The sequence below is a fragment of the Leptinotarsa decemlineata genome, unplaced genomic scaffold (genome assembly GCF_025532065.1).
Source record: "Leptinotarsa decemlineata unplaced genomic scaffold, Ldec_3_MD MMD2_P_RNA_scaffold_14, whole genome shotgun sequence".
NCBI classification, from domain to species: domain Eukaryota; kingdom Metazoa; phylum Arthropoda; class Insecta; order Coleoptera; family Chrysomelidae; genus Leptinotarsa; species Leptinotarsa decemlineata.
The window spans coordinates 259,316-281,655 of record NW_027412528.1 but is presented as its reverse complement, the minus strand read 5'-3'; the positions used below and the strand labels follow the sequence as shown (position 1 = coordinate 281,655).

The following is a 22,340-nucleotide window of genomic DNA, read 5'->3' as shown; positions in this document are numbered from 1 at the left end:
ACAGTCGGCTGAGCTGAGTGTTTCTTTTCCAGTTCTTGAAATTAAGTCACACTTTTGTCTTTTTTATCTGAATGCATTTTATTCAAATGATCTTGTAGCCTTGAGGATTTCATCGCTTCATTCGAAAATGTTTTTTGACAAGGAAGGCATATAAGCGAAGATGGATTTGTGGGATTTTCAATAAATTCATATTTTATATATTCCGCGCTATACTGCCGTTTCTCCTTATTTGCTTCCGACATAATTTTGTCTTCAAAAATGATGAAGTAAAGAATCGAGAATTAAGAATTTCCTAATGACACTACCCAAAGTATTCACCATCGTACGTACAGCACTTTACCTAGCTAGTCAGTAGAGGGTATACAAGAGTTCTATTACGTATTCCCTAGGGGACGTACTTACGGTAGTGAATGGAAAAGAGACGTGTGCGACGTGAACGACGCATAGAAGGATGGAATGAGCATCGAGTAGATTCATTTGATAGATAAGAGCGCGGTGGAATTACAAAAATAACGCTATAATATTAATAATGAACGAAAAATCGGATTAAAGAAAAGAACATGACGTCAATGTTAACGCCACTGGCGTTAAAGAAAAAAACATGCATTCCAACGTAATAGAAAAAAAAACATGGCTGTCATACAGAGTGTCTCATCGTTTAGGAAAAAAAAATTTACGGGATGTCTCAAATACGTCAGCGTGGAAAATAATGATATATTAATAATAATGAACGAAAAATCGGATTGAAAAAAAAACATGGCCACAGGCGTTAAAGAAAAAAACATGGCTGTCATACAGGGTGTCTCATCGTTTAGGAAAAAAAGCATGTACGTTGGCGTGAAAAATAATTGTATATTGATAATAATGAATGAAAAATCGGATTCAAGAAAAAAACATGACGTCAATGTGTACAGGGTGTCTCAAAATACGTCATTACAAAAAATTTCAACAAGGCTCTATCGTTTTGTCGTGTGATTCCTCAATGTGTACAGGATGTCTCATCGTTTGAAAAAAAACATGTGACTCAACTACGTCAGCGTGGAAAATAATGACATAATAATAATAATTAACGAAAAATCGGAATAAAGAAAAGAACATGACGTCAATGTGTACAGGGTGGCTCAAAATACATCATTTGAAAGACATGACAGTTTAACGAGGCTCTATCGTTTTGTCGTGTGATTCCTCAATGTCTACAGGATGTCTCATCGTTTGAGAAAAAAACATGTACGGGGTGACTCAAATACGTCAACGGGGAAAATAATGATATAATAATAATAAAGGATGAAAAATCGGATTAAAGAAAATAACATGACGTCAATGTGTACAGGGTGTCTCAAAATACGTAATTAAAAAAAACATGACAGTTCAACGAAACTCTATGATTTTGACGTGTGATTCTTCAATGTGTACAGGGTGTCTCATCGTTTGAGAAAAAAAAAACATGTAAGGGGTATCTCAAATACGTCAGCGTGGAAAATAACGGTATAATGTAAATAATGAACGAAAAGTCGGATTAAAGAAAAAAACATGACGTCTATGTGTACAGGATGTCTCAAAATGCGTCATTAAAAACATGACATTTTAACGAGGCTCTATCGTTTTGGCGTGTGATTCTTCAATGTGTACAGGGTGTCTCATCGTTTGAGAAAAAAAACATTTACGAGGTGTCTCAAATACGTCAGCGTGGAAAATAACGGTATAATATTATTAATGAACGAAAAATCGGATTGAAGAAAAAACATGGTTGCCATAAAGGGTGTTTCATCGTTTGGGAAAAAAACATGTACAGGGTGTCTCAAAATTGAATTTCCCGTTACAGACTTTCAATCAATTAGTGATAACGATAATTTCACATGTTGGTTTAATTTATTTTCATCGATTCGAAATAGAAAGAAGAATTTGAATATTTACCTATTTACAATTTGAAATGTGACATAACAATGAGGCACCACCTAAATGCGATAATGCTCGTAATCTGAGAGTAGAAATTTTTTCAAATGATTTTCAGATTGTTAAGCTTGGCATTGAAGCGGTTGTGATAAAAAAATTAAAAAAAAACATTGAGTTATTGCATAAGTATTTATTCATTACATTAAGTAAAATATTATTGCGAAATAGTCATTTATCGATAAATAGATGTAATTTTCTTCAGGAGTTCTTTTAGCTGGTGCAAAAGTCCTTCTGCAGGGCATGGAACACCGAATAAATTCCAATTGAATTGTCCAGCTTCACTTATTTTTCGAGTGAATTCATTGTATTTATAATAGGTGTACTTTCTAAAAAAATACATGTGTCCATCAATGTATCGAAAAGCATCTGTGATATCTCCTGGAATTCCGGTAATATATCGGAAATCCGTCCTTTGTTTGTTATTACACCAGGTGTTTCAAAAAATTCAACGTATGATTTATTGTCATACAGTATGTAACCTTTTCCACTATTAGTTAGGAATATCACATTTATATCGGATGTTACTCGAATTGGATGATTTTCTTTGATTTCTAGGCTAGGAAATACTGCCACATAATATTCACGTCTATTTTTATCGAGCGCAATTATAACGCCTGCTGAATTTTGAAAAATTTGGTTAACAGAAACGTTTTCACTCATATAATCAGCAATTTCATCTGGTTTCGCAGGTATCGACATCTCATTCAAATCCAGCTTCCATAAATATTTCTTGTAACCTACATATAGCCTGTGATTTGGAAATTCTGGAGCTTTTGCCAAAAACATAAAATCGGGGATTTTCACATTGTAAAAGTTTTTTATTTCATCTCAGGAGTGTTGGATGTTTTCTTCGTTATTTGGGGAGTATTTGTCGTTGATGTTTTCTTCGTTATTTGGAGAGCATTTGCCGTTGATGTTTTCTTCGTTATTTGGGGAGTATTTGTCGTTGAAGTTTGTTTTCTTGAAGTAGAACGCTGAGTTGTTTTTACTCTAGTGGTATTACGTCGACCATATAAAGATGTAATGGCATATTCGTCATCTCTTCCTAATTGGATTGTTTTTTGTTGGTACCAAGGAAACATAATGGAAGTTTCTTGACTGCTATGCCCCAATCCAAGTACATGCCCAATTTTGTGAGTTAGGGTCATGAGAAAATTAGTACCTCCGTTTCCATCAACAACTCACGATTCGTCCTTGTCTAAATGAATTTCTGAACATGCATCATTCGAAGGTGGGTAAGCATGAGCTAAAATTCTCCCGGGACCATCAAATTCAGATTGACACATTCCATTACTCATGCAGTCTCGGCGGAATGAATGTCTTCTTTTTACCACTGATACAGTTATATCAGGTTTTTCGGTATTCGTCAAACGAACATACTTGAATTTTAAATTAGAAATATCCTCCCATAAACTGAAGGCTTTTTCAGCATCAAGCAACATTTTGGCAGATGCTTGAGGAAAAGACCATTTGATATATGTTTTGTTCCATTTACCTTGAAACGTGAAAGCGTTTTCAGCGATTACACATCTCTGTCTTTGAATCAAACTCAGAGTATCTGAATTCAATGTACCATCTATGGGAAGACATTTCTCTTGAAAACTAATCATAGTCGATTCGGAATCTGTGAGAGAATTATTGTTTTCGACGTAACCATATCGAAATAAATACTGCAATATTTGTTCTTTATTCGTCACATTTTCACAAGTAGTGAGGTACCGAAAAAATATGAGTGCCTACCACAACATTTTGAAACAATACTAGTAGTTGTCTAAGGCCGCTTGAGGACCTCCCCCCACCATTTGACCTTGTCCTTGAATGACGTCATATGACCTTCAGTTACGTGTCAGATGATATGAGCTTGATCATGGGTGTCGACCTTGAGATTTGAGTCTGTTCCTCAATATGTGACCTTGAAGTTTGGTCTTGAAAGATACCTCATGATCTTGCATTATGCAGGTTCAATATGACCATGCGGTTCGACCTTGAGATTTATCCTTGCTCAATACGTGACCTTGATGTTAAACCTTGTAAGATGTCACATCATATGATCTTCACTTTATCCATTATATCTGCAATACATGACTCTGAACTTGTGCTTTACCTTTAAGATCAACCTTGAGCTATGTGTATGCTATATAACTTTAAACATGAAATTTGAACTTGAGAATTCAAGCTATTCCTAATATGTGACCTTGAGGTTCAACCTTGGAGAGCATCTTACGACCTTGATATATATGCATGTCATATAACCTTGAACATGTAGTAGTGGGGGAAAATACTTTTAACGGGAGTGCTATGTGAATGTTTCACTCAGTTCGCATTCTCCTCCTAATCTTGTGGTTCATATAATTTCATACAAAATGTATATGTGCAACGAATGTGGGAAAAATTTCACACGCAGTGACAACCTACGTCGTCATCAGCGCGATTCATGTACGTTGATGAATTATGGAGGACCATCAACTGAGAATGATAGAGAAGCATCAACTCCGAAGAGGATGAGGTTAAACCCCCCAGCACCTCCGGTAATGCAGACATGCCAGTGCTGCAATTTGACAATTTTAAGTGATCAGATGAATGTACATCGTAGAACTTTGCACCATAGAACGAATGCATGTGTGCATTATGGGGAAGGTGTTAAAATTGTAGGCACAGCGTTCAAGTGTAGAATTGTGAGCTATAGGGTGGATAGTCAAAATCACCATATGGATTACAACACATTCTTCAATGAATTGAAGCAGAAAGTGTTGAAACTACTGGAAGAAGTGTTGGTCATTCATAAAATTGTGAAAGTGAATATGGAGGTGTTTGGGCGCTACAATCTACAAACTAAAGAGTACTGTGATGTTAAAGCATTCAATAGTTCCAATCAAGTTATTGATCAATCGAATGATTTGAATGTGGTATATAACAATTTTGCTGATAGTTTGACTGCCCAAGCGATGGAATTTCAACATCGAGATTCAGGTATGTGATCTATTCTAAACATCATCAATTGAGTGTGTCGAAAAATAATCTCTGTTTTCAGGTTGGACAATTGAGAAAATTTTGTATTTGGAGGTGAATGTTAATAAGTTTAGCCCCCTTGGTGGATCTTCTTACATCAAACTTCCCAAATTCATCGAGTCCAAGAAAAGTGTGGTGAATGTTGTGAATCAGGACCATTACTGCTTTGCATGGGCTGTGACTTCAGCTTTATATCCTGCCAGTGCGAGAGTGTGTGAACTTTCGTCATACCCGCACTTTTCAACCGTATTGAATGTAGCAGGTATGGAATTTCCAGTTAAGTTGAAAGATATCCCTAAATTTGAGGTTATGAATAATTGCTCTATCAATGTTTATGGGTTGGAGAACACTTTCAAAAATGGCAAAATCGAATATGAAGTTGTAGGCCCATTACATTATTCAAAATCTAGGCTTAACAGTCACGTGAATCTATTGAATATCACAGACGAATCTGGTAATAGTCATTATTGTTGGATAAAGGATTTATCGAGACTAGTATCATCCCAAATATCTGCACACCACCACAAAAAATATTTTTGTGATGGTTGTTTATTGTACTTTAGTGATGAGCGGGCTTTATTGCGACACCAGTTAAATGATTGTAATCACATATCAACAACAACACCGAACACTAATTTAAGAATTGACAAATTTGGTAAATGTGTACCTGAAAATATTTTGAAATTTGAAAATTTCGAAAAACAATTGAAAGTTCCATTCGTTGTGTATGCTGATTTTGAATCTATTTTGAAACCAGTGCACACAAATGAACCAAATCCTGCACACTCTTTCACGAATAAAACTTATCTTCATGAACCATATGCTTTCTCATATATCATAAAGTGTTCTTTCGATGATTCAATCTCCAAATTTGTATTATACAGAGGTGCTGATGCAGCTAAAGTGTTTGTTTCAAACTTGGAGGCTGACGTAACCAATATTTATCACAAATATTTGAAAAATGTGGTTCCGATGAGTCCTTTGACTGCTGAGGAAGAGCATGACTTCAATATTGCCACCACATGTGGGATATGTGGAAATAAATTTGAAGAGGGTGATATTAAAGTACGTGATCATTGCCATCTAACGGGGAAAAAAAGAAATGGAGCTACTCATTCCATTTGTAATCTCAATTTCAAATTGCCCGAATTCATTCCAATCATTTTCCATAATCTCAGCGGGTATGATTGCCACTTATTCATAAAGGAGTTATGTACCGATAAAAATAAAGTTGATGTTATCGCTCAAACTAAAGAGAAATATGTTTCTTTCACGAAACATCTATTCATGGAAAATACATTGTATCGAAATGGTCAAATAAAAAAAAAATATTTGAAATTGAGATTTGTGGACAGCTTCAAATTTTCGGCTGCATCTCTACAAGAGTTGGGTGATAATTTGGATGAAAAACATTTTGTTGAAACTAAAAAATATTTTCCAGAAAATGATAAATTTCAGCTAATGAGGCAGAAAGGTGTTTTTCCTTATAACTTTATCGATTGTCTGGATAAATTGAATTATTCAAGTATACCATCGAAGTTGGACTTTTATGATAAACTGAATGAGAAGCATATTTCTGATGAGGATTATGATAGAGTGAAACAGGTATGGGGCATGTTCAATTGTCGGGATTTAGGTGAATATTCTGACATTTACTTGAAATCTGATGTTCTGTTGTTGTGTGATATTTTTGAAAATTTCAGAAATATGAGTTTGGGTACATACAAATTGGATCCTGCTCATTATTTCACATCTCCAGGTCTATCTTGGGATGCTATGTTGAAGTTTACAGGGGTCGAGTTAGAATTACTAACTGATATCGATATGGTGCATTTTTTCCAAAATGGTATACGTGGCGGTGTTAGCCAATGTTCGGAAAGGAAGCATATTGCAAATAATCAATTTCTTCCGAATTATAATCCCAACGAACCTTCATCCTTCATAATGTATTTGGATGCAACCAATCTATATGGCCATAGTATGTGTCAATCACTACCTGTTGACGGATTCACTTGGTTGACCGCCGATGAAATAAGTCAGCTAGATATCAATAGCATCCCAGATGATGGCTGTCAAGGATACATTCTTGAAGTAGATGTGCACTATCCTATAGAATTGCACGATTTACATTCAGATTTGCCATTTTTGGTGGAGAGCATTATACCACCTGGTTCAAAGTCTAAAATACCCAAACTCATACCGAATTTGAATGATAAAAAAAAATATATTGTTCACTATAGAAATTTGAAACAGGCGGTTCGTAATGGTTTGATGGTGATGAGAACTCATAGAATTCTCAGATTCAATCAATCACCATGGTTGAAGAAATATATTGTTTTGAATACAACCCTAAGAAATAATGCCAAGAATAAGTTTGAGAAGAACTATTTCAAACTAAACGTGAATTCCATATATGGTAAAACAATGGAGAATGTTAATAATAGAAGAGACATTCGCATTGTTACACATTGGGAATCTATAAGAAGTGGTATGGGTGCCAACGCTCTTATAGCTCGTCCCAATTTCAAAACATTATCTATATTTTCGGAAGACTTTGTCGCCATTCATATGGGTAGAGTTAAGGTTTGCTACAATAAACCATTATATCTGGGATTTTGCATATTGGATATGTCAAAAACTGTTATCTACGACTTTTTCTATGACGTCATCAAAAAGCATTACGGATCTCAAGCTTCTCTTCTATATACCGATACGGATTCTTTGATATTGAAAATAATGACTGATAATTTCTATGATTTCATGAGTGAGAACATTGATAAATTTGACACTTCCAACTATGTGATGAATAATAAATTCAATGTGCCAGTAACGAAGTCGATACTTGGAAAGATGAAGGATGAACTCCCGAGTGATCCCATCATTAGTTTCCACGGCACAGGTGCCAAAGCTTATCACGTTCAAAGTGTATCAGATGAAATAAAGAAGGCAAAAGGTATCAAAAAATCCGTTATAAGAAATCAAATATCAGTTGATGATTACATAAAGATTGTTGAAACAGGTGGTACAATATTGCGAAAGATGAATATATTTCGAAGTGATTTACATGAAGTATATACATTGATGTGCAATAAAGTTGCTCTATCACATAAGGATGATAAAAGGTTCATAATACCTAATACCACCAAGACATTACCTTGGGGACATAACGACATTGAGTTTTATCAAACATGCCCCAATCAGAATTTCAGAATTTTTTTGGAAGTGTTGAAAGATGAAAGCAATGTCGGCAATGGAAAATTAGATCTACTCATTAAATTATTGGAAGAGCAATTAACTAATTGAATATTAAAAATATATATACCCATTTTTTTTAATGTTCAACAATAATTGGAAAATTCATACCAATTGAATATAGTTAATGAATGTTATCGTTCTCTCCCACTTCACCCCCACCACAACCCCCACACAGTGCACAACTGATGGTGGGGTTGTAGAGAGGGAATATATATATATATATATATATATATATATATATATATATATATATATATATATATATATATATATATATTGTATTGACTTATATTTTATTTTTTTCAGAAGCATGTCTTTCTTACGAGCTGCCCTGATGGATGGAACCATTCGTACTGAAGCCCAAGAGAGGGAGATCATGCGCAGGAAGGGGTTAATGGCTGGAACCCCGCTATCTGAAGCCCAGCTAGATGAAGCCATGCGCAGGAGGGTGGTTGTCCATCAGGACGTGGTGATCCAGCCACCTAGGACCCAGATGGCTCCGACGACGACGACTTCCAATGTCAAGTCCCTCTTTCGTGATTTCAACCCAGACCAGGAAGTGGAATCAATGATGGACCTATCCATCGAGGCGGTACCGACGTCTCAGAGTTTGGAAGGGTTGTTGGAGACGTTGAATCCAAACTTGGAGGAACCACTGCCAGATCTTCTGGATCTATCGGATGTGGAAGATGTGATGTTGGCACAGCTACCTGGTGTGTTATCCCAGATCGACTCCGAGGATGAGTTTGAAAACCCGAAGAAGCGGATACGGGCCAACAACAAGGTGGTGAAGTCTGAAGAGCGGATTTCCAAGAAGACGAAACCACCATCCGCGAAGTCGAAGTTGAAGCCATCAATCCGGAGGAAGGGCGATAAACTGAGCGTCTTCAGGAAAAGGTGTGAAAGGAACACGGCCATTAGAGCTTGGCCGGAAGCAACCCGTTCTTCGGAAATATCTAAAGCTGGACCATCCTCCCTTGTAGCACCCGTCCACCAGGTGCAAGTGGTTGTAGATGTCCATCGGGAAGCTAGTCCGTCTCCTTTACATCAGGATGGGAGATCAACCTCACCAGCCCTTCCTGAGGAAAACATTTCTTCGCCCACACGAGAGGTCGCTGCGGAAGTTCATCTGTCACAGAGCACATGTGAGGACCGGAAAGTTGTTGATTCTTTCTCATACATGCGATCTGTGATGGATGAATTGAGCAAGAAGCGACAGCGTCGAGGTGAGTGCGATTCCCGCCGCAGAGCCATGAGTGCAAAAATTGAAGGCATTCAGGCTCAGAAGCGGGAATTAGATAAGCAGCTGTCTCGCATTGAAGCGGATCTTCGCAAAGAAGATCAACTTGAAGGCGAGCTAGTGGCTTACATTGAGAAGTACGAGCCTCGGGTGCGGCGATGGAAGGACATGATTGCCGGCTTACCGATGGATTTGTAAATATATGTATATATGTAGTGCATGTTAATTTTAAGATATATTTAAGTTTTTTATAAATTTTTTTTGCATGTTAATTTTAAGGTTGTAATTTTTTTCATGATAAAATTAAATAAAAAATAAACAAGGAATTGAAAGGAGTGCATATACTTTGGTTGTTGCACACAGAATACTGCGAGGTTGGGGCAGTATTTATTCCTTTAATCTAGTCATGTTCTAGCCATATTTAGCATGTAGAAATTAACCACAGAAATAGTACAATCTATGTTAGTATTTATTTGCAATATGGGTTAGTTCAAAATAAGATCTAGGAGAAATAAACTATGTATGGTAAAACTAATGAGTTTGATTAATAATAAAGAAGCTGAAAACCTTGCCCCATCCCTCAGCATCATTCAATTCGAATATGACGTTTCCATATATAAATAATGAAAGAAATTATTCATTAGAGTAGTTCAACAAATAGACGTTACATCATTAGTCATTAGCTCACACAAGTTGCGACTTCTGATGGTTGTCATTTATAAGGGTGTGGCAGCTGGCTAATGAAAAAAAACAGGAAAGAATAGATGAATAATGGAAGTAACTATCATTTAGTGTGTTCGAATAAGTAGATGTGAATATAAATGATTGCATACAGTTGGTTAGGTTAGGTCAGTTTAGGTGAAATTTTTCTCCTGAGCGGATTGCAAAAAGAACCAATTGATGATGATACATAGAGAAAATAGTGTATTTTATTTCATATATATGTGATGTTTTACTTAATATATACATGTGCTGTACGATATCTGGGAATAAACTACATATCCTCAACTCCTAAGGTATTGTTAACTGTGCGGTGTGCGCAGGGTCAAAAAATTTTTCGACCCGCGAATTAAATTAATTCGCGGCCGCGAATTAAAATTATCCGCGGATAAAGTCGCGGATCCGCGGCCGCGGATCCGCGGATAATCCGCCGATAAAACCGCGGGTCCGCGGCCTTGGCCGCGGACCCGCGGTTTTATCGGCGGGCTATCCGCGGATCCGTGGCCGTGACAGCAAATTCGCGAATCCGCAGAATAATTTCAACGGCGATCGCGAATTAATTCAATTCGCGGGTCGAAAAATTGATTTGAATGAGGAACGACGTTATTTCGAATATGAAGCTGATGAGTATGGCCAATTTGATGACCCAATGGATCCAGATGCCGACTTTGGGGTGATGAACGAGTTTTTTCTGATAGTTCGGGAAGAATCACCCAGCCCCGACATTATGGAGCCGTATTTGGATGATCAAGTCGGAGAACAAAATCAATTCGATGACCCCCTCGAGATACCCGACTCTCCGGATCCTGACATAATCATTATAGATGACGATTAAAATGGTTGGGTTAGGTTAGTTTTCTCGGAGTGCACATAATCTGTTTGGTGCACACGGAATACTGCGTGGTTTGGGGCAGTGTTCAACCTAACCCAATATTTTTTTTTAAAGCTAATTACCCATATGTATCACTCATATCTGATAGAAAAAAAATAGAGAAGTCCAATACATTCAACGAATCATTGGAAGATATATTCGAAATCAAGTAGTAACAGTTTGGATATCCAACCATACACTTCAGTTCACCCACTATTTGTGTCAATAATTTTTTTTTGAGAAGGATTTGATTGTTTTCCATCAAAAGGTTTAGTGTTAAACAAAAAAAAACAACAACAATAAAAAATATATAATATTTATTAAAACAAATCATTGTGAGGGTACATGGTTACAAATTATGCAAGCATCCAATCGACGAAAGTTCGTCAGTGGCCTGTCACAAGCTTCGCAAAAAGTTTGCGTCATCCCCATCATCGAAATAGTGTAATGGATATCAATATGTTGATACTCACCCCCATTATTATTTCTATGGGAATAAAACCTAAAACAGCACCAACATAACATGTAGATGGTATCATCAATGGTTCGTATACGAACATGAGAGTCCGTAACACAATATAAATCTAAATTATTTTCCACCGTATCACTGACATTCAACCAACGACTTCCTATAATGATGTTCCCATTGTCAGTCGCCGGGTCATCGTCGATACCCTCATCTACCATGGCTACACCGTCTTCTTCTACATCGATACCCTCGTCTACCATGGCTATACCGTCTTCTCCTACGTCGATGTCATCTACGATGTCGATTATGTAATCCCCTCCTTCGACGATATCATCCTCTTCTTCAATTACGTCGATGGGAAGTTCATCCTCTTCATCAATAATGTCGTTGGGAGGAAGTTCATCATCTTCATCAGAAAACCGATTATTTTCGTCTTCGAGAGACAATCTCATCAAAACTTCATTGATTTTTTTAGCGTTCATTTTTTTTATTTTTCGATAAGTTTCGTCAAAGGTACTACTAGCACTAGTGAATAGTAATTGGAGTTTAGAGTTGCGAGTCGATTTTTATATGTTTTTTTTTTCTTGTGGAGGTGGTAACCCCACCACTACACCATCCCTCCTCTTGTCACTCTATGTGTTTATAATAGGAAGAGAGGTTCATGAGAGTACATTTGAATTCATCAGTTGAATATTTCGACATCCAATAGTGAATACTAATATGCCTTTTCCAAAAGAGTGGGATTCAAAACCGAAAGTACGCGGTCATCCAATCAAAGTCAATCAAGTTATAATGTGTAGTAATTGTCAAGGTTATTGGCCTGAAGCATATATTAATCCATGTACCGGTCTGTGTCGTAGATGTGTATTGAAAAATCCAACCCAAGTTCCGAGTCCAATTAAAGTTTCGAAGGCGACAAATAATTCAACTCCAGAAGTATGCCCCCACCATCAGTGCTGCAAATGTTCCATAGGAATCGTGTGTGACAATATGGGAATTTATAGAAATATTTGTGTGAACTGTGCAGCAAATTGTGAGTTACTAATTCAACGTTGTCTACGTTGTGATAACTATAAAGTAGATTGTTGGAACAATTTATGTACCGTATGCAGAAGTGGATTAATATTATGTGAAAATGTTGGTGATTTCTATCCCGATGAGAACATTCACTTCCGGGATTGTTGGTGTTTGAACAGTGAAGATCAGGTGAAAAGACGAGAAATATATGGTAACGCTATTCGGACATATATTCCATTGGTTACAGTGCCACCCATCACAGCTAATGTCAATATTCAATACATGTGAAATTATATGTTGAATAAATGAATTGCTTTAATATTCAATAATAAAAATTCAATTCCATCATATTGTCTTTATTTTTCCATTTACTACAATAATATTTCAATTAAACTAATGAACTTTCATCGATCCAAGAGTTATGATCTCCAGAGAATCCCAACCACTTCACAAATAGGCGACGTCCTTTCCTTTTCAAAACTCGCTCAACCAAATATGTATTGGGATCTCTCGCTTTATTCAATTCCATTTTATAAAAGCAACCTTTGATCGGATCTCCATTCACATCTTCTAGCTCATAAGTTATAGGCTCTGTACTATTAATTTTCACAACTTTAAAAAGTTCAGTAGTGAAATTTGCTGTATAACCTTTGGCGAATGCATTTTTAAACTTACTGATTCGCACCATATCTCCAATTTTGAATTCTTTTTTTTCACGTTTTCCATGCTGCTTCTTTGATCTTGCATAAACTGTCATTTTTGTGGATGGTTTTACGTCTACGGGCTTCATACCAATGGTACGATGAACTTTGTTGTTATATTGACTGGTAATTTTAGGAAGAATATTCAACCAACTGTAATGGCCTTGAAGTGAAAATTGTCTATAAAGCCACGTCCTGATGACTCTTTCCGCAATTGCAGCGTTTTTTGTGCTGAATGTTGAGTAATGATTAATACGATGCTCTCTCATTAGCGATGAAAATTTTGAATTATAAAACTCGGTACCGTGATCAGATTGTTAGTTCCTTGGGACATGCTTCGCATCTTCCAACACACTCGCCATAGCTGCAGTAACTGAATCAGCTGTTTTATTTCTCAGTGGTCTTGACCATACATACTTTGAATAACAGTTGATTACTATGAGGATGTACCTATAACCATTATTTTCTTTAGCATATGGTTGCATTTCCATTAGATCCATCTGCCATAAGTCATAAAATCCCTTTATTATTGTCTTTCGACGGGGAAAATTTCGACGCGCCGGCTTATGTATTTCCTTCACAACCTGCCATTTTGCATCACTCATATTAATGCTATATGACTTCTTCGAAGTGATGAAGTCGAGAATTCAGTTCGCTACTGTTCACGTGCAGGTTTAACAACTGACTGTTCAACTTCAATAACTCGCTCAGTAAAAGTATCAACCAACTCGGTTACAACACCAATTCGCTTTTCCACATTAGTCAATCGATCAGCTAATGCTGAAGTGATGAGTGCATTTTTGTCAATGATGATTCGCAGTTCGGTATTTTTTGAATCAATGTTTTTTTTGACGTATCGTAGCGCTGGCGCAATGAATTCTTCGAAATAGTTCAGGGTTGATTCCTTGGTTTCTTTAATATGATTATCAACGTATCTTTTAGTTACAGAGTCTTCACCGTCTACAGGTTCACCAATATTCTGCAATCGCTTATTCTGGATGTCATAATCACCATGTGGTGTAAGAATGAATCCAACACCCGATCTTCCAACAAGTGGTTTACCAACACCACCCCTTCTACGCCCAAATTTATCAATTGTGGTATGCATAGTTAGATCATCTGTGAGTAACTGAGTTAGCTTCATACATTGTGTTCATTATATTACGGTCAATAGACTAATCCTTCTTCACGTAATTCCTCAATTATGGCCAATATTTCATTATCGTGCCCGGTATGTCCAGCCATTCGTGAACTCCAAAGCAATTGAAGGCGATCAACCAATTCTTCGAGTTTATTCCAATAAACATAATCTATATGCTTATTTCTGATATATTTTTTTTGAGTGGGTATTTTGATTATACCGGTACCTTCTCTACTGGGATTCTGCAGTGGGTTTCCATTAGATAATAGTGGTACGATTATTTCTCGATATTTCTTCCAATTATTTGATAGTAGACCCTGTTTTATTTCATTGTATTTATATGCTGCCTTCGTTAATTTGAGTATATCACCATAAGTGGTCATATCGGAAGAGGGGATATTTCCCGATGGTACTTTCATGAATATCCATTTATATAGTTTTGGGGTACCCTGATAAGTGGCAATAGTTTTACCATTTTTCTTGAACACAATTTTCTCATCGATGAACTCCACATCAGCTACACCCATTTGTAAATTTCCCGTTTCAGTGTTCATGTGTACTCCAAAGACGGTATCGTATGAGGGATTTCCTGATAGTAACTTTTGTATGTGCTTTTGTACCTCATCACCATTATCAAGCACATTAGATGATTCTAAATCTGAAGTTGTCAACGAAGAAGCTTGAAGATCCTTCGAGAAAGCCTCTTCAAATTTCGTTTTTAGCTCACTTTTAATTATATTTTTGGCAGTGAGTGGTGTAGCACTCTTTGTTGTCTGCATCACCTGATTTATTTGAGATGCTCCTCCAGTATTGGCAGATATTGCTTTCAAAGGTGTTATTATTGGCTCATAGATCATTTCGAGTGCTGATTGATCACCTAAGCGACTATTCTTGATATAATTGAATTTCTTCCGAACGGCATCTGTTGCTTCAATTAACTTTCTTTTCAAACACATTTCATCATCATTTTTTCCCTCCATAATGTATTCACTTCAAGAATGTGTACAATGAAGCGTCGTCCACACTATCTAGCACTCGAATGATTCAATTGTTTCAAGAATGTCAAGGATATATGAAAGCATCAAATCCTTTTCGATAACGTCCATCTTGCACTTCTCGATCCTTATCAATTACTAAAAATCCATATTTATCCACCCAACATCTCGCACACATATCTTTAAATTGCTTGTATGTCACATCTGGTGACACGTGGTCAGAAAAAATATGATTGAGATTCATATCATCTTGTTTGAACAGCACAATAAAATTTGCATTATCTCGAATCAATTGTTTCGGGACTCGTGAATATGTTTGGGCTAGATAGAAGCAATCCACATTTTTATGACGACCCATACTGAAATATGATCGTATAACATCCTGTTTATCACACATCACATCATCGAAAATGAATATTGAATCGGTTCTGGCATCTGAAGGCTCTACTATTTCAGCTGCATTATTGGTGAAAGTGTAAAATCCCAACCCTTCAATTGGAGCTAATACTTCACGTAAATACTCATATTTGGGTTGATAAAGGGACTTTGAATAAAGATAAACATTTGCAAATCGTAATCCTAGAGGGTGAGTCAGTAGAGAAATCATAACATTTGTCTTGCCGCAATTGGAAGGTCCGATAATCAGACCGCGAATGGATAGTGGAAGTAAGGATCCATGACGCTGTTTCACACCGCTTTCCGATCCGCCACCCACTTTTTCATCGAAATTATCGATGGAAAATTGGTGCTTCTGCTTCAGTATGCGCATTGTATGACAGTTGGAGACTATATAAGCAGGTCTCCATATCGATTCCTTTATTTAAATGGGGGTTATGAGCCGATGTAGATCTCCTAAGTGGCATCCAAATAAAGCTGGTAGGGGATTGGTCAATTCCCTCATCAATAGTCTACCTTTCGAATTACACTTACCTGGCTATCAGTATTGCGGCCCTGGCACCAAATTGCAGAAAAGATTGGCGAGAGGTAATCCGGGTGTCAATCAACTGGATTCTGAATGTCGAAAACACGATATTGCATATTCACAAAATCCTAACAATCTTTCAGCTAGACACAGAGCAGATCAGGAGCTTGCAGAAAGTGCTTGGAATCGATTCAAGGCAAAAGACGCATCTATTGGAGAGAAAGGATCCGCTTGGCTAATTACGAATATAATGAAGGGGAAACGGCGATTTGGTATGGGTTGCGAGTCACCATCCAAGCAGTCACGGATACAGAAAAAAAAAGGTCCTACCAAGAAAAAAAAATCAAAAAAACTATTGAAAGACTCTAAGGTGATAGCTTTTGGTTCTGGAATCGTTAAGAAAGTGCGTGATGTTCTACACAAAGCGGGCGGAAGTGAATTTGTTGTCAAAAATTCTAAAAGAGCAGCTGAAATTGCACTGAAAGCAGCACGCAAATATACGAGGGCTGCGGGTGGGAAAAAGAAAATTCGCACACCGCGAATCATACCAATTCCTAAAATTGGTGGAATACTACCACTCATTCCAATTTTTGCTGGTTTATCGGCGCTAGGTAGTTTAGCCGGTGCTACAGCTGGCATAACAAAAGCAGTACAAGCAGCGAAAGCGAGTAGGGAGCAATTGAGTGAGGCAAATAGACATAATAAAAACATGGAGGCAATCGCTCTAGGTAAACGAGGAAGCGGTATCTACTTGAAGCCTTACCGTAAAGGATTAGGGGTCTATTTGAAACCTCAAATTTCAAAAAACTCATAGATTTGCTACCTCAAAGAGCTCTCTCCAACATCGACCTCAACTATCATGCTAAGAAAATGATGATTCCATATTTTCGGGGGGTATATATGCGTGACGATTTGCCAAAATCGGGACCACTCCGATATGAATCTGCCATAGTAAATTTGGATAGTCGACATGGTCAAGGGACACATTGGGTAGCATACAGAAAATGTGACACTTCAGTGAAATATTTTGATAGTTTCGGTGATTTACCCCCTCCAAAAGAATTGATTCACTATTTTTATAGGGGTTCAAATCCTATCAATATTATCACATATAACTATGAGCGTAAACAACAATTCAACACAGTATGGTGTGGTCATTTGTGTTTGGAATTTCTACAGAGCAAGACATGGAGATAACACCAGCGCAGGACAGGGAAAGTATCAAGAGGATGAGTCATTCATTGATCGCATATTCCAGAGTACGCACTTTACGAAAAATGAGTAAAGAACAACTCGCTGGTATGCCGAAAGAGGTGTTGATTGGGTGTGCATCGCATGAAATTGCATCTGTATGGGATAAGTTACCACAAAATCTACAAAATGATATTGATGTCTTGAAGTATCAGTACTGCGAAGACCATCAGAATAATTCCAGCGGTAGCAGCAATAATTCCGATGTGAATGATGGGCCACCTACAAGAAAAATTTTCTGTTGTTATTGTAAAGTGAATGATGTGAATGTAGTCACACATAATGGGATGGATCATCTGGACAGACCACCTAAAAAACGACGATTACTCCACAATTTCTGCTGTCAGCAATAAAAAGACATGAGTCAATGAAAATTCATCAGTCATGTCACGCACGTTTTCATTGTCGGGGCACTCTAGCGAGTTGAGCGCCAACTTCTACCCACCCATCGAATTGGATAGTGGCGCTAATTATGGTCTGGGCTTACACGGTTTCTATTCCTACAACTCCATATTCAATGTGGATGTGAAAAATAATGTTATCGCCTATTCTAAAGAAGCTAACTCACCTCCTATCATTATAAAAATTCCACCTGGAGCATATGAAATTGATGAAATCAATAAGGTGATTCAAAAATTCATCAAATCCAAAGAAATGCAATTGGAGAATGGAGCTGAGGAGAATATCGATGGAGTATTTCTCCTACACGCAAACAACAACACTCTGAAATGTGAAATGAGGTCGAAATATTACATCCATCTCAAACATGAAAACACTATTGCCGAACTTTTAGGGTTCGAAGCCGATGTGTTTGGCATCGATGAAACTCATGAATCAACATTGCCCGTAAATATCAATAAGGTGAGAATTATTCGTGTGGATTGTAATGTCACAGCTGGAGCATATTCAAATGGTGATGAAATCCATAGCATCTTTGAATTTGATATTGATGTAGAGCCCGGTTACAAACTCACCAAGGAACCGCAAAATATTATTTATATGCCAATACAGCCTGGCGGTCGTAAGTACCTCGACAATATCACTTTACGCATATTGGATGATAATGGTAATCTAATCAATTTCAATGGTGAAAAAATAATAGTTAAATTGGAATTGATTAGGCTATAACGATCATCATTTCTCATATGTTGATTCACAACATCGACGACCGTCATAAGTGTATCACAAAAATGAGTGGAGCAAGCATCGATAAGTTTGGTTCCAGAAGTAAGGCAGTTTCAAATAATGTTTTGCGAGGAAAACCTGGAGTTGGTTTTAAATTGACTTCCGATGGAAACTTTGATATGGAAAATAAACGATTGAAAAATATAGCCGAGCCTAAAGAGAGTACGGATTGTGTTAATCGGGAATATGTTGGTTTTTACATCTCGAAGATCAGAGGAGAATTAGATTCTGATATTGATGAAATCAATTTGAGATTAGATGGAGTAGAAAAATATTCCGCATCAGTCAGGGAAGATCTCATTACGCTTGGGCTGAAATTAGTGGAAATTGTAAAAAAATGTGAACATATGGAAAAGGATATCAAATCGATGCAATCTGATATAATAAAACAACCCTCGATAAGCATTCAAACAATTAAGCAAAAAAGATGGTGAGCGATGATAATCGGTGAAAAAATCAGTATAAAGCAGGAGTTGACTAAATTTTAACTCATTATTTATCATTTCCTAACGCTGAGCAGATGTCAATAATTGATAAAGCTATAGATTGTTTCTAAAAAATGGGGTTGTGCTTCAATATCCAGCGATTGCAGCAGCGGCAGCAGTTGAATCAGCGTAATGCATTTGGTGGAGACTATAATCATGTACATTTAAAGAAGAAAAAATCTAAAAGTCGATTCATTCCACGTATGCCCGCCGAACGATCAAGATATAGGCTGAGCGCTAGTAGTTTAAACTTCCTCAAATCTATTGGCTTGAAGGTGCGATATAAAAAATAGTGATAACATGGCGACAATCACCACAAGCGATAAACTGGAGGTGTTCGAAGAGCCCCTGTTCGACCATTCCCTCATTAGCCTTCATGAGCATACATATAAGCCGTATGGTTCACCATATTACAAAAATTCAGATGAAATAAGAATTCCAATCAATTTTCAAGATCTTATACTCGATATTGCAGATAGTTACATATATATCGAGGGGAAGTTCACACCATCTGATGCCACGAAGCAGTGCTACCTATCCAATAACGCCCTCGCCTTCCTCTTCGACGAAATTCGCTATGAAATGGGTGGAGAGCAAGTGGCCGTTGTTCGAAAACCCGGTATAACTACCACAATGAAAACGATGATATCATTTGGACAAACACATGCAAATTCGCTACTACCGATAGGATGGGGTCTTGATGTGAATAAACAAGATATATTGGATTCTGTCAGCAATGTATTCAGCGGTAAATTACCCTTGAAGTATCTCATGGGTTTTGCTGAAGATTACAATAAGGGGATACTGAATGTAAAACAGGAGCTCATTTTGATTATAGCACGATCATTCAAAAATTCATTTATTGGGGAAGTCGATGCAGATTTGGAAATCAATAAAATAGAATGGAGAATCAGACACATTGTGCCGGAAGATCGACAGAAACTGAAGTTATTGAATCGCATCAATAAAAATGGTAATAATGCTAAGGTGAAGGTGGCTTATCGTATGTGGGACCTTTATGAATTACCCACACTTCGTGACACATCCTCAGATATATGGGCCGTGAAGACGACCAACAGTCTTGAAAGACCTCGATACATCATCATCGGCTTTCAAAACACCGACCATTCCGAAAATATATCAAAAGATGTAACGAAATTCATACATGTGAATATTAATAATATTCGACTATCTCTGAACTCTGAAGTATACCCATATGAGCGTTGGAATCTGGATTTCGACAAGAAGTTAGACTCATCAGCCTATTATGCATATGAAAACTTCCAACGCAGCTACTATGATAAAGCTATGAGTGAACCGATGATGGATATTGGCAGCTTTCGCAACAACCCACTATTCATCATCGACTGCTCCCATCAACCTGAAGCTATGAAGTCATCCACTGTCGACATCAAAATTAAATTCGAAACACGCAAGGTGAAGTTTCCAGCGAACACCAAAGTATATGCACTAATCCTCCACGATGCTGTTTTATCTTATAATGCTCTTAATGGTTCTGTTCAGACTGGATTGTAATAAGATTGACATGTAATTCACCATGAAATATTCGATATTAAAACACTCAATAATTATTTCCTGCCTTTTATTCATAAACCAATTATATATAGATGGATATGAATTGAAACATAATTTGATTATCACATATACAACACATTTAAAATATTCTAAACACCATCATGTAAGGATTCTTCCAGTTGTGGGTTGGGACTCCGTGGTTCCAATTGATATTTCTCTATGATATTCTGCGGTAGGTAGGTGCATATATCGTAAAGGAATTGTTTTAAGTCTGCTTCAATTATCAGCTCACAGAACTCGTCCAAATTTCTGCTTCCATACGAATATTTATGACACAATGCCACACCGAGTTCATACTTCTCACTAAGCTCCAGAAGTTTTCGCACCTCCTCAGCATCATAACATACACTCAAATCATAATTTGATGAATGTAGAGCGTCAAAACTTAGATCAGCCAATTCCCAAGCCATTTTTCTTATGGCAGAATCCAAATCCACTGCTTCTGGCCACTCTTGCGCTGAATATTGCATCCACATATTCATAGGATGGAGAGCTCTGAAAATAAACCAATTGCATTCATTAGTTTGGTAATTATATTGTGAAAAAATTAAAATACTCACGTGAAATTTGACTATGTCTATGAAATGAGCAAGTTGATACATATTTTATATTATTATACCATATTTTCACTATTTACAAAAAAAAAAGATTGTAGTTATACTCTCAAAACTTTCAATCCAAAACATTGAATTTCATCAATGATCGGGTTTTAGCACCAGGATAATCCTGTGAACTTTGACCCATATAAGTAAGTGTAAATTTGGCTTTGGATGAATTCACTTCACGAATGAAGTCTTCTGTGAATTGCTCTGTTACACGTTTTGGAAGCCATGCTTTAAAAGGAGTATTACTTTCCTCATCCAATAGAACTACTTGAATGGATTTACCATATCGTGTGGAATACATTGACATTTTTTCTATTTTATATTCTCTATCAATAACCAGGGCGGTTATAGGTTTTTGCTCTAAAGCTTCACTTTGTTGAATTATAGCAAAATTGATTTTTTCAATGTCAAATTTCAAATTATTCATATTCATAAATATAGTGAAATTACGGTTCAAAAATATAAACTATGTTCACCTGTGTGATGATGATGTTCACTTTTTGGATTGGTAAATACTAGCTGCTGTCGTCAACACAACTCAACAAATACTCACTAACTATTCAATTACGTTAGGTAGTCTGAACTGAGTGAGAATATATGATACACTAAGCTTATATAGAAAATCATCCTCGAAAAGAGGGAGGGGTTCAAGGTTATGCATCGATGACAGTTATATCTCAAGGTCAAAGCACAAGTCCAGGGCCATGCCTCGAGGACCTATGATGTGACATCATACAAGGTCAAACATCGAGGTCACGTATTGAGCAAGGATAAATCTCAAGGTCGAACCGCATGGTCATATTGAACGTGCATAATGCAAGATCATGATGTATCTTTCAAGACCAAACTTCAAGGTCACATATTGAGGAACAGACTCAAATCTCAAGGTCGACACCCATGATCAAGGTCATATCATCTGACACGT

General features: G+C 37.0%; 2 protein-coding genes across 2 annotated transcripts; one reads left to right on the top strand and one right to left on the bottom strand.

The window, feature by feature from the left end:
• Positions 1–3,134: 3,134 nt before the first annotated feature.
• LOC141484669 (stromelysin-2-like) lies at positions 3,135–3,563 on the bottom strand. Its single transcript, XM_074179798.1, has one exon. The coding sequence runs from the start codon at positions 3,561–3,563 to the stop codon at positions 3,135–3,137; it is 429 nt and encodes a 142-aa protein (XP_074035899.1).
• Positions 3,564–4,031: 468 nt separating this feature from the next.
• Positions 4,032–11,012, top strand: LOC141484667 (uncharacterized). The gene is made up of 4 exons (XM_074179793.1): positions 4,032–4,923; positions 4,985–6,263; positions 8,524–9,607; positions 10,710–11,012. The coding sequence occupies exons 1-4, from the start codon at positions 4,317–4,319 to the stop codon at positions 11,010–11,012; spliced, it is 3,273 nt and encodes a 1,090-aa protein (XP_074035894.1). The 5' UTR covers positions 4,032–4,316.
• Positions 11,013–22,340: the final 11,328 nt, after the last annotated feature.

Excerpts from the sequence above, each read along its gene's own strand:
- LOC141484669 (XM_074179798.1), bottom strand. The coding sequence starts at position 3,563 with ATGATTAGTTTTCAAGAGAAATGTCTTCCCATAGATGGTACATTGAAT.
- LOC141484667 (XM_074179793.1), top strand. The coding sequence starts at position 4,317 with ATGTATATGTGCAACGAATGTGGGAAAAATTTCACACGCAGTGACAAC. Across the intron at positions 4,924-4,984 it reads ATTTCAACATCGAGATTCAG|GTTGGACAATTGAGAAAATT; the intron begins GTATGTGATCTA and ends CTCTGTTTTCAG. Across the intron at positions 9,608-10,709 it reads TTGAGAAGTACGAGCCTCGG|AATAATTTCAACGGCGATCG; the intron begins GTGCGGCGATGG and ends GCGAATCCGCAG.